At 40.8% G+C, this 15,079-nt stretch overlaps 1 protein-coding gene across 1 annotated transcript in view; it reads left to right on the forward strand.

The window, feature by feature from the left end:
• LOC104508554 (transcription factor SOX-5) overlaps positions 1–15,079 on the forward strand; it is a gene marked incomplete at both ends in the record, with an annotated part of 132,789 nt that overhangs the window by 75,270 nt on the left and 42,440 nt on the right. The window contains one exon of the mRNA XM_010150213.1: positions 43–128. Coding sequence (XP_010148515.1) covers positions 43–128 — 86 coding nt within the window. The remainder of the gene's footprint in view (positions 1–42; positions 129–15,079) is intronic.

A 15,079-nucleotide genomic window follows, 5' to 3' on the forward strand; every position in this document is an offset into this window, starting at 1 on the left:
GTAGATAAAAGGTGCTGACGCCTCTATTATTCTCTTACTTAGGTGACCCTTACCCCGTTCAGCTGATCCCAACTACCATGGCAGCTGCTGCCGCAGCAACACCAGGCCTCGGCCCGCTCCAACTGCAGGTAAGTCCGGAGACAATGCGCGACAGGCAGAGGTTAAGTAAATATGAAAACCAGGTTTTTTCTCTTCCCTTTGAACACAATGCAATTAACAGGGGTTTTGGTCTCTTCCCTCCGCATAAAATTTGCATCTGCAGCACAACAATCGCCCAATCGCTTACATTTTCCTTTTACCTTGAGGGAACTTCTTGTGACATTTTTGTGTCTTTATAGTCAACCTGAGTACTTCTAGGTTTGTACTCCCAGTTTCCGCAGAGCAGTGTGTTTGCTTCCCTTTTCCATTAGATAGTTCTGATGCAGGCTGTGAAGGCATCAGGCTAGGTGTAAAGCAGCAAAAAGCTCTGTCCTGACAAGCACTTTTAAACTGCTTAAAAGTCGCTTAACGTGATTATGTCCTTTTAGGCTGTAAGCTCTTCAGAGCAATGACTGGCCCCTCCTACAGTGTTTTATGGCACCCAACACATTTTAGGCACTGCTGTAGTGCACATAATTAGCGATTATTCTAATTTAACATAGGCAATTAGAAAACAGGTGGAAAGATATTAAAGAATTTTTTTGAGCTATGTTAAAGAGCTGCCCTGGTAGCCAAATGTATGTGGTTCAAAACTCTCAATACCGTTGTAAGTGTTGGGTGTGTCAGAATGTCCCTGGCTCTTAATGACAGCAGTGCAGATGTTCCTCAGGTATTCCTGGTCAGCCCCACAACCCTTGTCAAGTCTTCGAAATTAAGCAAATGCAACGTCCATCACCAAAGTTTGAATTTTGTTGCCCGCCATGTATGCTTTGCTAGTAGGAGGAAGCTGGGTAAAATTTGGGACTAAAATGAGATCAAGATCCAAATCGTCTCTCGTTCTGCAAAATCTGGATTGACACTCTTTTGTAGATGCAAACAAAAAAATCCCATACTCTCCATTGCTAATTCGTCTCCCCGCTCATTATTATTTGCCAAGTCACATGGAACAGCAGAGCTTTATACCTGCTTGGAAAAGCGCAGCATTTATAAACAGTACGTGTAAAATGCGTTCTCAAACTCAGTTTGGCCCGCAGCAGTATGAAGTAGACTCTGCAACAACAGATATTTCAGTTGTTTGGCCAGCGTACGAGAGCGTGGGACATAGTTCTGCGGAAGATTTTTTTAAATTTTATTTTAACACAGCCAGCGGAAGTTAGCTGAGTTTCACAGAAATAGCTGCCAGTGTGTAAGCTGACACATTCCATGCACCACAGAGGTTAATACATTCATTCCTATTGTGCCTTTGTATGAAAAGCGACACTGTCTGTGTGTTAGTTTCTGATTCTGTGAGTTACAAATACCGTAGGCGGCTTAAGAATCATGGAGCCATAAAAGTCATCCCTCTGAAATGAATTTTGAGGAGTAACATCAGTATTGATAAAGTGCTTATAATCGCCAAACACACATGCACACACATATGGAAGAAAGGGGGGAAAAAATGAAGCTAGCTGGCAATGAGAAAATAGAGGTTTCAGTCTAATTCTCCTTATTTCTGCGGTCATTCAAGACAGTCCTACAATAATTCATCAGTACTCTGGTAAGTTCAGGGGATGGTTTACTTTCATTTCAGAGACCGGCTTTGGGCTGTATCTCTGCATGCGATGGGCTGAAGTATTCTGATTAAAACATGCTTTATCACAGTGACAGTTTCCTTATTAATAAGTGGGCTTTGTGCAAATGTGACTGGCTTCATAAGTATCTTACGATGAGTTCAGGTTGTGGAAAACTTGAAAATGTCAAAGGCCTCTTGTTTCTGTGCAAAGGAGAACATTAAAATGGAAGTGTTGACCAAATTCACTTATGTTGTTTTGGTACATGTTATTTAGTCTGGAATCAAAGGTGGAGTTTGGCAGCGAGTCAGTGGGAGAGGTTCAAGTTACTAACTCTGTAGACTCCTTCACATCTTTCAGACCTGATCTCTAAGGTTATGTATATGCTGGAAAAAGTTAAAGTTGTCATTCTTCATGTCTCAGCAGTGATTTTTAGCTATCAGCACAACCTGTCTAATAGAAATTGGACATGCCTCCTTATTTCTGGTAATATTCGAAAGAGTTAGAGAGGCTAGATGGGTTTTGAGAAAGGTTTTATGATGCAGTACTCGGACCGAACTCTAACCCATGCTAACATGAGTGGAGCTGAATCTAGCGTAGCTGTTAGCCTAGACGGATTGTGCCTTCCAAACTCTGTTCAAATCCCGTTTAGCTCGGTGATGACTGTTTCTTCAGTCATGAAGAAACATTCCTGATGTTTGTCATGAAGAACTCGTCCAAAACCATCTTAAATGGCATGAGTGAATGTGCAGCCATTACAGTCTCTTTCAAGGAGGAACTCTTCTTACTTCAGACATTCCCCTACCTTACATATAACCATAGCGTTCCCTACAAACCCTCTGTCATCTGGTCATCAGACAGTAGAAGGTCAGAGAAGTACAACGTTCCTTCTTTTATTCTTTTTCTATCCTCCCTATCACTCATCTTTCAGGCTTTGTATACTAAAAGCAGTAGTTTTCAGGGGAGATCAAAGAACCTGACGCAGTGCTCAGTTTGTTGCTCCCAGCAGAATCTGGTACACAACGTTATCTTAGTGAAGACAAAGCAAGGAATTTCTCTTGTTTGTTTGTACAGCGATAAACATGTCTTTGTTATTTCGTTAAGAGAATTTTAAGTCAGGGAATGGCTTTACTAGTGTCCTGTGAGATCAACAGGAAGTACTTTTTTATCCCTGGCTGTCAAAATTGAATTTTCTTTTTGTAAATTAAACACACGCTGTACTTATAGTACAGCTAACACCTGATTGTTTTCCTGTGGCAAAGATACTCTTTGTCAGTGAAAAAGTAATCTCTCATTTTGAAATGCCCTGTTGGCTCCCACTGATGGGTTCGCAGTCTGAAGTCCCCCGATCTCTCGCTGACTTTGAGTCCCCACTGGGCCATACGGATTCTGTCATCTGATACCCGCCACGGTTAGCCGTAAGCGAGTGCCTTTATTTCCAGTATCCACAGGGAGACTAATGACTCAGTAAGAATGGAGACTAAAACTCGCATTGTTTGATGTTGCAAAAGGAGTAGATGGATGGGGCTGTGTTGGAAAAGCTGGAACGAACACGATGCATGCTTGAACCTGTCCTCTGATGAAGGGCTGCATATTCGCTTATACCCACATTTGATGACATAAATGCCATTTGTAATAAAAGAAAGTTTTTAGCTTTCCTCTGTTAATGAGAAGATTCAGTCTCGAACATGGTGTGAAGAGTCATTTTAAAATACATCCTGCAATGGTGCAAAATCCCTCTTGGACAGCACGTGGGACTCTTACGTTGCTTTCTTCCCCTGAAAATTTCAGAGAGTTTTTTTTCTTCAGGGGTGACGCAGCATGGTGATTCTGTTTCACATGAACGAGAACAAAACTGAACATAGCCTCGGCACTGTGTTTTACTAAATAAGGCTAATAAATCGAAAGTACTGCTATGTGCCGTATATGAACATGATATTTTCCTATACGGTTCAGAAGATGAAGGAATTAAATGCCTTCATCTTGAGGAGCAACGCTCAAAGCTGTAAGGATGGATATCATGTAACGTGTCTTACACAAAGTAAACTGATTATTCTGATAGTGGTCATCTTGGGCATGCCTAGTATGAACTAGGTGTTTCTAGAAGTCTGGGCAAATTCAGTATAAATTAATACCTGGTGGTTTCTTTTCTGAGGAAAAAAGTAATTCCTGAGTTCTTTCTGATCTTTAGGAAACAAAGGACCTGATGGCCTGATCTGAAAATTGAGAGGAATCTGCACCATTGGGAATGCGAATGGTTCAGATTTCCCAGATTGTTTATTTGATAACCAAATAATGACAACGACTCGTTAATTGGCAGTAGTACAAATGCTGCATATACCCATAACTATACTAAAAGATAATGCTGGATGCATAATGACAGCTGCCTGTGTAGTGTTACAGGACATGTTGTGTCCTGTCAAAACAGTAGAGCAGTCTGATGTAATACAGGCTTCCTGCAAACATCTGCTCTTGGAAAAACACCCCAAAAAGTTTTGAGTGCCCACGTTCAAATTTTCTTCTTCCTTCCTCTTAGCATGGAACAGGACATTGTGATTATTGGCGGCTGTGTTCGACACTGTGACCAAACCTGTCACTGTGCAGATCAGGAAAACTTCATGATGGCATATGAGTGTGAAAGCATTTTAGCTGGGTCTCGGTTCTGAAGACCAGCCATTTGATGAATCCCAGTAGATTCCTTTTGGCTGTTTGTATAAAGATGATGAGCAGATTTAGACTTCAAACATACCTGGCAAAAATAATTTGGCCAGGTTTTTTAGTCTGCACTTTCTTTGTTAAGTCCTTGGGTCCATTTTTTTTTTTTCTTCCTACAAACCTGTTATTTTCAGTGGTGTGGGAAGATGCATACCAAGGACTGAATTTCAGTGGAATTTAGTATACATAGCCTGGACCACATTTTTAGACGGACTTAGGCCATTTTCAGGGATTGAGCAGTGACACAAGTGGCTAGATGCTGAGAAAAGGTAAACCCGTTTGGAGTTTGAGTGCTTCTCAAAGCTGTTCATCTTGCTGTTATTTGGGTGTTTGACTCATTACAAATTTTCGTTTGGAAAACCTTGCTGTTAGATAGCTTAAGGGTCACATAATCATCTGTGGTCTCCATGTTTGTTTTGCTTAAAGGAAACAGAAAGGATAGAGCCGTTTAACAAGTATACAATGACTGATCAGAAGATAGACTGTTCCAGTGGTCATATGAGTATGACATAAAACATCTGTTGCCTATGAAACAAAAATAAAGCATGAGGACTGTCTGCACAGTCAGATACCTTTTTTTTTTTTTTCTTACATACTAGCTTCCTTTTGGCTTCTGCACCATTGCAGGGATGAGTTATTTCTCCTGAGTATCTCCTTAAGTTTCATTCAAAATGTTGGTGATGATAAAATTTCCCTTGTAAAGAGATAACATTATATTTTCATGCATTAATTGTCAAGCACTTTTGTGGTTTTACATGTTTTTTTGCATATCTCTTTCTGATTTCTTATTATAATCTGTAGACCTAACCAGTTTTGACCTGATTAAGTACTTGGCCTTCCAGTGTTACACCTCAGCTCCGTGAAAGGAGACCATGAAAAAACTGTACGAACACTGTAGTGATACATTTGAATACTGATAGTGTGATTTATTCCTTCTATTGGGAGCCAACTTGCCAGAGCTGTAACGTCATATGAATTAGTTCTGACTGAGAAGCAAAGTCCGATGCCCCATTATTGTCCCTATGGAATGTAGCCAAGAGGTGGCAATACTTTATCCGTCATTCATTTACTCTGCAATCTACATTCGTGACCTCTTTGGGATATTACTATAACCAATTCTTTGCCTACAAGAAGGTAAACCATTTCTTGGCAATGCAAGGTTATTCCTTATTTTTTGCTGGGCAGTGTCTGCCTTTAAATACCATCTAAGCTGGCTTTTCAACAGTGAGAGTCAGTATCCTTTCAGTGTTTGCTTTCCTACTTTACCTGTTCTCATTAATAGGACTCTGACTTAATTTGTAGGGAATGAATCATTAGTGCACAGTTTAATTACAATATTATAATACTCATGCAATCCACTTAAGCATAAAAAAGTAGAATTAGTTTTCACTGTGAGCACACACATCTGGGGAAAAAAACCAGCTAAGTACATGAAAAGCGACATTTCTCATTAGCATAACCAAAAGATGGCAGTTGTCCATCTGCCATTAGCTCAGTGTATTGCTGCGCTGTTTCTGATGGCCATCACAAATAATGATAATAATAGGAGTAATAAAACAACATAATATGTATACATTTTTGTTGGATGCCCTTTTAAATAGCTGTAAAAATTGCTACGTTCATGCAGATTCTATATTCCTTCCTTCTGTCCACCCCTTGTTTCTGCCTTTGTAAATGAATGTGTTGGCCACTAGATATTCGCCACCTGTTCTGCAAATGAGTAGCCAAGATGGCTATTTTAAAAGAGATCGCTGAAGACCAAGGTCCAATTCTTCAGTTAGAAAAGTGGGGCATAGTACTCTTCATGCAGGTGAAGCTACATCCATCTAAACATCCATCTATGTGAGTGTGGAATAAATTATCTTAATTCGAACTGTCCAAAATTTGAACTTTCCAGGACTTCTTATTTATTATGAAGTCTTAGTGATGATTTTAAAATATTTATTAAACTGCGTAAGTAAGGTGTGGGGTGAGGGGCTATTGATTGCCAAGAGCATTTCTGAACAATCCCTATGTTTTTAAACTGAAAAAGTTCCTCCCAATTAACTCAAAAGCAAGCCTCACAACACCAGGATGCAACTACTCCTCACTTTCCGGATGCCTGCTGGGAGCTAGAGATTGTGATAGATTGTGTAAAAGCATGAACCACAGAACATATCAGCTCAAATAAATCTTGTTCACGGTGGGTAAATGTGCTTTGTAGTTGGCGTCTAAATAGCCCATACTTGCCTTTGATGTAATCTTACACAATGGTACGGGTAAACTCAATATATTCCATCAAAATAGATTTGAAGGAAAAGTTTCATCACATAATTTTATGGGAATCCAATCAATTTACGAGAGACAGTCATTATGACACACTGTATATAAACGCTTTGTATTTTACTGAGCGCTGCGAGTGTCTGAACAAATGCACAGTGGACATTTACAGGCAGTAAATACACATGGTAAAACAATATCATGGCTACTCTGCGGGTTGTCAGATTACAACTCCCTCCCCAGCCCTCCAGGGGGAAAGAATTAGCGGTGGTAGCATATTCATTTTATCTAGATTAACAGTCCTTTCTGCATAACTTTCAGATTCCATCCATATCTATGAAAAATGAAAAAGACTGAAAAATGACCAGCCTATCTTCCTTCCAGTTGTAACTCAGGCCTGCTGTTTGCTAGCAGACCTCTGTCTGCATGAGTGAGTTTTCTTGTAGGTTAAAGAGACTGCGTTCCCTCTTCCCCCTCCCTCCGACCCTGAGCCTGCAGGGCAGACAGACAGAAGCACACATATGATTAATACAGCACAGCTGCAGTAGTGACTCATTTGCATATGTATTAATAGAGGCAAAAACAACAATTCAATTACATACAGAGACATTCTGCATACTAAAGAACATATGCAAATAGCCTGGAAAAAGTGCAGCCAGCGTTTTCTCTGACTTCCCTGAGCCCATATGGGCTAGCATCAGAGCCTAGCAGTTTTCAAGAAATCCCCTTTAGGAAGAACCTGTTCCAAGATGCTTATGCAGCTATTACTCCTCCTCCCCCCACCCTCCCTCCCCCCCGGGTTCCCAGAAGGTGTTTGACATTTGGACAATGGAATTAGCACAAGCAATGTCTTTTCCATGTTATTTCATATTTGCCAGCCTTCAGCTTCATATTGTTGCCTCTTTACACATGCACCCCAGCATGAAGAAACCCAGTCCTTCGCCTCGTCTTCCATATGCACACATTTATTCTATTTATCTTTCTCTTCATCTCTTCTGTTGTTTCCATTTTCCTTTGTCTTCCTCTGACTTGGGCTTTCTCTTATCTTCTTGACTTCTGTGAATTAGCAAAAGATGACTATTTCTGTGCCTTTCTCTTGTAGTGACCTTAAATACCTTATAATAGTATAACTCTGTGATTTTCTGCTAGGGGGCCATTAAATACTCTTGGTGGGTCTGCAAGGTCATTCAGAAAAGTTAACCTGTTCTAGATAGGCTTTTATATCATGATACGTTGGCTTTTGTCTCTACTAAGAAGGTTTTGAACTTCTCAAACCAAAGTGGTTGCAAATCATGGCTATTAAGTAGTTTGTACTACCGGTGACAGGAATCTTCATAACTGGTACAGAATCTGATTCTAGTAGCCGAAGCAGATGTTCTCTAAATCTCACAGGAATTTAATAGGCAATAGTTCTGAGCATCTTGCAAAAGCAGGTTGAAATTATTCCAGGATTGGAACTTGGGAAGAGTTACTTAAGCTATAAATAGTTTCTCGAGCTATAAGTTATTCTTTAAGTTTGTGTTATAACTTAAAACACCGACTGTGCTAGATGTCTGTACTTGGTATACTTCCTCACAGGTGCCATTCACACAGTGATACACAACGAAGTATTAGGCCGTGATCCATACCCCGTACGCTAATTTCCGGAAAAACATGACTTTTGACATTGTCTTCTACAGACTAGATAAATCAAGCTCTGTCTCATCTTGAAAAGAGATAACAAGTCACTAAAAACTTTTGGAAACCTGACAAAGCCATGAAGATGCCCAACTGTCTTGTTTGGGTGGCAACCCTCTGTGTTTCAAGCAGTCTGAATTACTGGCCGTTTGTTTGAAACGTCTCTGCGGTGTGAGCAGGGAAAAATAGGTCACACGGGGAACCGTGCGTAGCTGTCTGGCAAGCATACTTGCGAGGTCAGGTCATCCTTAATTTTCTTTTCTCTCGCAAAAATGTTACACTTCTTTCTTTTTGGGGTTAGCCTGACAGACGGAAGCAGATTACTCCTTGATTATTTATAAGGCATTAATTTTAGATGAATATTGCTGAAGTAACTGACATCGTAAGTAGTTTTAGCAGCCAGCAGAAGAGCCTGTTTGCAGATTGGAATATGACAGTCTTCACTTACACAATGTCCTGTCTAGGGCAAAGTCTGAAAGTGTATCAAAGAAGGAAAAACTCAAGGAGTGGAGGCATATATATCAGCTAAGACTTTGTTTATTCTTGTGTGCGATATAACTGGGACTGGATGGTTGGAATGATGTTGTCCATGTTGTGAGCTCAACCAGCTGCAAGACAAAACCGGTGTCAAAAGAACGGCGATGGCAACACCTGTCTGCCAGAGTCTGAAACCTGGGGGGGTGGGGGAGACACTGCCCCGAAGGAGCTCCTGTTGAGAAAGAAGAAAATAGGCACCTTAGTACAATACACCTTGAGAGAACACAAACGATGCCTCCCTCCCTACGTGGGCGACGGAGGAAACCTCTAAAGTGTTTGGGTTTCACATAACACACTGTTTCAGGGCTTAGATGCCTTTGGAATTCATTCTTCCTGGAAAGGTCTGTGTGAAAAAATCTGGTGACAACACCAAAAAAACATTTTTCGATTTTTTTAAAATTTTATTTTCTACTCTGTGCCCTTTGCACATTCCAGACACCGGATTTTGAAATAGTTGGCTTATACTGCTGGTTGTCCTATTATGTTGTTTGCTTTTTTCAGAGGGATGTTGCTGAAAAGAAGATTATATAATCATGCAAATAAGATTGTATAATCCTGAGCAAATGCGGGGGGAGGGGGGGAGTGACACGGACGACGCGACACACGGACACCACGCCGAGCGGGGCTGGGCCGGCTGCAGGGGCACTCACTCTGAAACTATAAACTGGGGCGTTATGGGCCTCCTGTGAAACATGAAAGTTGGAGTCAGGCTAGTGAATTTTTCTGGATATTTTTGGAATTCATTGTCTTCATGCTGAGCTCTGCCAGTAGTGTATATTTACAGTGCCTCAGCAGAACGTCATGACAGACAAACACAAGGGAAAGCTGAAAATCACTGCCATGCACACTCTTCGGAGCTTGCGGAACAATGCTACAAATAACAAATAGCAACAGGGAGAAAAGCTGACTTACACAAAACTAACTACTTACTGACAGTCACTTACTCCTTTGGGGCCACAAATCACGTTACTGCATTTTATCCATCCCAAAATTAACCCAGGAAAATCTCCCTTGAAATCTAGGCAGCTTTGTTGTAGCTAGGTCATATGGCATGGTTTGTTGTTGGATGCAGATCGGTGTAACATATGAGCATCTAAGAATTTTGATTTATGTCTTATTTCTTACTACAGTCTTGTTTATGATGGTTCTTTTTTCTCCCAAGTTTTAGGCCATTTCCATTTAACAAGTCAGAATGGGATAGAAATAGACAAACACATAGTAAATGCCTACATGGGGAGAGTATCACTGGCCAGTGATATGAATTACATACCAGAAGATAGTGCAAGCCATTAAAAGTTCTTGTGCTCTGATTCTTGTCTTTCTTATGGCTGATTCCTTGCCAGGATTAACTGTTACCAGCCAGGATATTTTAGCATCTCTTATGAATGGAGGCTAGTATTAGGCACAGTTTGAATCTGTGAGATACCTAAGTTAGTGTAGACTGTAGATGTAAGCATTAGACAACAAACCACTAAGGTCAAGATGCTTGTTCTGTTTGTTTGCTTTCCAAAGTCATCAATGGAACTTAGCTCAATAGAAGATACCACAATGTCTGGAAAGGTAACTTTCAGGGTGTTGAATTTAATTATTCTGCTGTGCCTGGATAGCATAAACCTGTTCCTGAGGTTAAGTCAGAGTGCAATTATTTCCCTGATACCCAGGCTCAGTTTCCTCAAATTCCTTTTCTCTTTTCAGAGGTTTTTAATGTTTTTCACTCCAGTGGATTCTGTAAGATCAATCTGAACAAGAAAATTTGGAGGTGACAGTATCCGTAGCTGCTAGTGGTCCTGAAGGCGAGCTTTTATGTTTGTAACCCACCTGAGCTTGTCTCTTGAGTTTGAGTCGACTTCCTAGACTAGCTTCTTAGCATCCCTTTCGCTTTGCAGAACTGAATTACTTGTTTGCCATTTTTACCAATGGTCTGTCTCCGTTCATTAGCTAAGGAGGAAAGTATTGCAGACTACTGGGTTTTCATCCCTTAACCCCTTGGCCGTAGAGACCAGTCACATCACAGATAACGTACCTGACGGGACACATTCAGCAGGTTTGTTAAGTCATCTGTCTCAGAGACTGACAAACTCTAGAATTACAGAGAGCAGGGCTGTCAACAAGCTACCGCTTGATTTGTCTGTCCTTAATGGACAGACATAAATATCAAACAAACCGTAAAAAGCAAAATAAAAATCATGTATACAAGAAAGAAAAACACTCTAAAAAGTCCGTGTGTTTTTAAGATGAGAGAAGCTTTGCAATCAGAACCCTACAGTTATCGGTACAACGGGAAAGCAATAAGAAAGTTTCAAACGCTCTTGCATTAGCAAAAACTGAGATTTTTGAAAGCGTTTTCTAGCTATATCTGCACCTCTGTGTCTTGCTGTTTAGAGTGATTGCTCTTTCTGTTTAAAATCTGCACTACAGCAGAATCCTGTACCTGTATTGCAAGCTGTGGTTCAGTTTAGTGACCGTAGCTGTGCCACGTGCCGCACCAGCGGCGGCTGACAGGGGCAGTCTGTTTGCGGAATATCGACGGAGGCAAATTGTCTTTGGGGACTGCTGCGGGGTGGCATTTCTCAGCTCCTTCCCATAGGTACAGTAGCCGTTTCTCCCAAAGGGGCTTGGGACTGCCAGTCTGTGTGCAAGGGAATAAGGTTAAGCCCTCGGAGACGTGGGGTGTTACGAGAGACGGTACCCGTCCCTCCACCTGATGCACCCAGCATCCCAAAAAGCAGCATCCCCATGTTCCTCTCTGCGGGTGCTGTGCCCCAGTACATCTGGGCAGCAAAGCCAGCAGCTCCCTACCCTTCTGAAGGTGGAATGTCCACTCTGCAGGTCAACATTTTTCTCCGTGCTGGAGTGTGAAAATAGTGTCTGGCAGCAAAGCCTTTTCTTTTCCTTTTCCTGATTTTTCTTTTCCCTTTCATGGCTCAAAACACTCTTTACAAATTATAACAGTGTGTTCTCCGTTAATGCACCAAAACATTACAGCTTGTGATAGTGTTATTAAAGTGTTTTGGGCCATTACCATAGAATACAGCAGCATATTTATTTCATTAAGGGAACCAAATGGATCTAGCTGAATTTGGCAAAAGAACATGGCTGAAATCCTATTTTATCTCCAATGTTGATTTTACCGTTAAACTCTGAACTTGTGAAAATTAGAAAATTAACGATAGAAAGTCTAGTAAGTGTGCTACATTTTGTAGTAGGTTAAACCATCCTTAAATATCTCTTACTTTCTCCACAGTAGTTCTGCATTGGTATTTGTCCAATATTCCGCAGTTTACTTGACAAACTCAAGGCTTAGTGATGTTTAGGGTAAGCAGTATGTCATGTATGTGTAGCTTACATTTAACTCACTGTCCTGCTGTGTCACCAATAGCTGCCTTGGAATCTAGTTCCTTTTAGGCCAATCAACCCTACTCATCCCATTGCCATTATCACGTCAGCCTTGCTTCTTGCTGCTCTCTGGTCTGATATACTGGTGGCGAAAGTAATTGGGGTGGTATATATCAATGTATGTTTGGGCAAGATTTTTAAAGAGGCCTGGAGGGATTTGGGAGCCCAGCAATAATGAATTTCTTACGGTGGCTTTGAAAATAGGATATGCAACATTCACACTTAATCCTTCCTCCTTTCCACAGCTGTTTTGTTTTTCCCATGATCTGTTTTGTGGAGAGAGTCATCAAAAGTGTATCAGAATGTTTGATGGTGAGGTGGTGCTCATTCGGTAACTCAGGTTTCATTGGATACAGTGTAAGGCAGGAGTACTCAGCATTTCCTACCTTCAGCCCAAGCTGGCCAAGCTCACTTTTGTGTGGTGGCTTGTGTTTCAGTGCATGGTGCTTGCTTTCACTTCAAGTGGGGAAAAAGAGAGAAGGAGCATGATTTCCCAGCTTCTGCGTTGTGCACTGTGATGTCATATCCCATATACTTGTGCGTTAGAATTTCATTATTGCACAGGTGTGGGACTCTAACCAAATTGAATGTTGCCCCAAAAGCAGCGTTGGGTATCCGAATGTTTATCATACCATCTGGGCAGGGGTAGATGAACTTTAACTTCTGTCTGAGCGCAGGTCGTGTATAAGAGAAGATATTCTAAAATGAGCCATGGCCTACCCCGTTAAAACTCAAAGTATTATGCTTACATTTAAGAATTTTCTTAAGTCTGGTTGCATTTTTTTTTTTTTGGCATCAGTTCATTCAGGTAACTTCATTGCACTTGATGGCAGCATTAATTGCTGCTCTGAATCAGGTCCTTAATGCGTGTAGGATAGGCAGGTGCTTGCGCATCGGATGTTTCGTTTGTATCACACTGGGTGGCATTACAGGTTTGGTTTCACTAAAAAGTATTGTTCACCATCAAGTGTAGAAAGAAATGAACACCAAGTAAATGAGGAAATGTTAGATTACAAAAAAAGCTGATTGTCACTGCTCATTGACTCTGAACTGAATAGACTTCTAACCCTTAAAATACTTTCTCCCCCCTTTTCCTTTTTATTGCCTGGAATCTTAAGAGCTTTATCATTTGCAGTCATAAAATGAAAATATACACCAAACCCTCAAAGGGCAAGTATGAAATTAAATTATATTTGGGCAGCTGTAACCTTTTAAAACGATCAGATTCCAGTTAATGTATTTCTTCCTGTTCCGAGTGCTGCCATGGTGTTTGATGGTGGGAAGCAGTCCAAAGGGCATTGGGAGATAATAAATTCACTGGAATTTTCACCCTGAGGCGAGCCTTGATACACCAAGGCTTCCATTTAGCAGGACTGACCTAAAAATCTTGTCACATCCAAAGGTCACTTAGGTTGGGGTTGGTGTGTCCCATCTATCTTTCCCTGGTGCAAAGAATGACAGCTGAGCTCATAAACAGCCATCGGAATATGGAAGACAAGCAGGGGGGAGAGGGAGGAAGGATAATACCACTGACAACTTCTTAGATTTCCTCTAGTCCAATGAGAGTAGATACCATCTTTGGGGTTGCTTGTTTCTGCTACTGCAAAAATGGCCATTCGGTTTAAAGAGATTGCAGTTAACTGTGGAAGTCTAAAACAAGTGATTGTGTGTGTGTCCCCCATGTCTGCAGATGCACATAATCCTGCTCGTACACCTTATACTGTCCCTGAACATTTCAGTCTTGTTACCATTAGTCAAAACAATCTACAGTTTATACAATGCTTTACTTTCAAGGAGGGTCAAAAGGCTGAAGCGCTGTCAGTGGTGACACTGATAGGTGCCATTTATAAGACTATTCGCAGGGAAACAATTTGGACAATGACCCTAGTTACAAACAACACCGGAAGGTAAGATATTTTCAGGAGAAAATCTCTGATGTACATCTTCTAGGACGTTACTTGTTCTAAGCTCATTAAAATAGGTATAATCCACCTACACAGTAAATTGAAGAAGCAAAAGGCCTTTCAGAATGACTGTTGTCTTGTAGCCATAGTTCTTGCTTCTGCAACGGGAAGTGCCAGTGGATCCTTCCTACGCTTGCAGCATATTAAATATTGGGGAGGGCTCAGAGTTGATAATAGAAGTATATTTGAAGGACAAAGATCTGTCTTATCATGATTGGTCATACTTAATTGAGGATGAGCTGTGCAGTGTATATCCATGGTCTGAACTGCCTTCTCAAAATTCCCTAAGGCCAATCGCCACTGGGATGCAGGCGGCAAAAGTTCCTTCTACATCCTGTCTTGGCTGGAAAAAGAAATTGTAGTTGGCGGTCAGTGTCCTGAAAAGTAGTAACACCCCACTGTTGAAAGAAAGATACCATGTATTGTATAAGTATTGGTTTGATTCTTCTTCTGGAACATGAAATGGAAGATAAAATTTTAAAAGAAATCATATCAAATCACTGTAACCTTGGACATACGAGTTAAAAAAATCAGAATGAAACACGTGTTCCAAAATTTGCAAGATAATGAATAAGTTAGGTATCTAACTCCTGGGAATTTGCTCATCTCTCTTCATGAATTTCAGTAAATTAGATCCTTCTGAAGGATTGTAAATTATATGTTCCTTTGCTTGTTAAAACTAAATGGAGTATAACTGTTATTTTCAGAAGTATTTCACACATTCTTACAAACATACTATATTTGAGGCAAACACAGTAAAGAAGGGCAAGATTGGCCAGCTGTCAGTGTTTGTCTTCATTTTCCTTGGGTTCACACTCTACTTTATGCTAACATATATGTTCC

This window comes from Eurypyga helias, unplaced genomic scaffold, assembly GCF_000690775.1.
Source record: "Eurypyga helias isolate BGI_N326 unplaced genomic scaffold, ASM69077v1 scaffold15404, whole genome shotgun sequence".
Lineage (NCBI taxonomy): Eukaryota > Metazoa > Chordata > Aves > Eurypygiformes > Eurypygidae > Eurypyga > Eurypyga helias.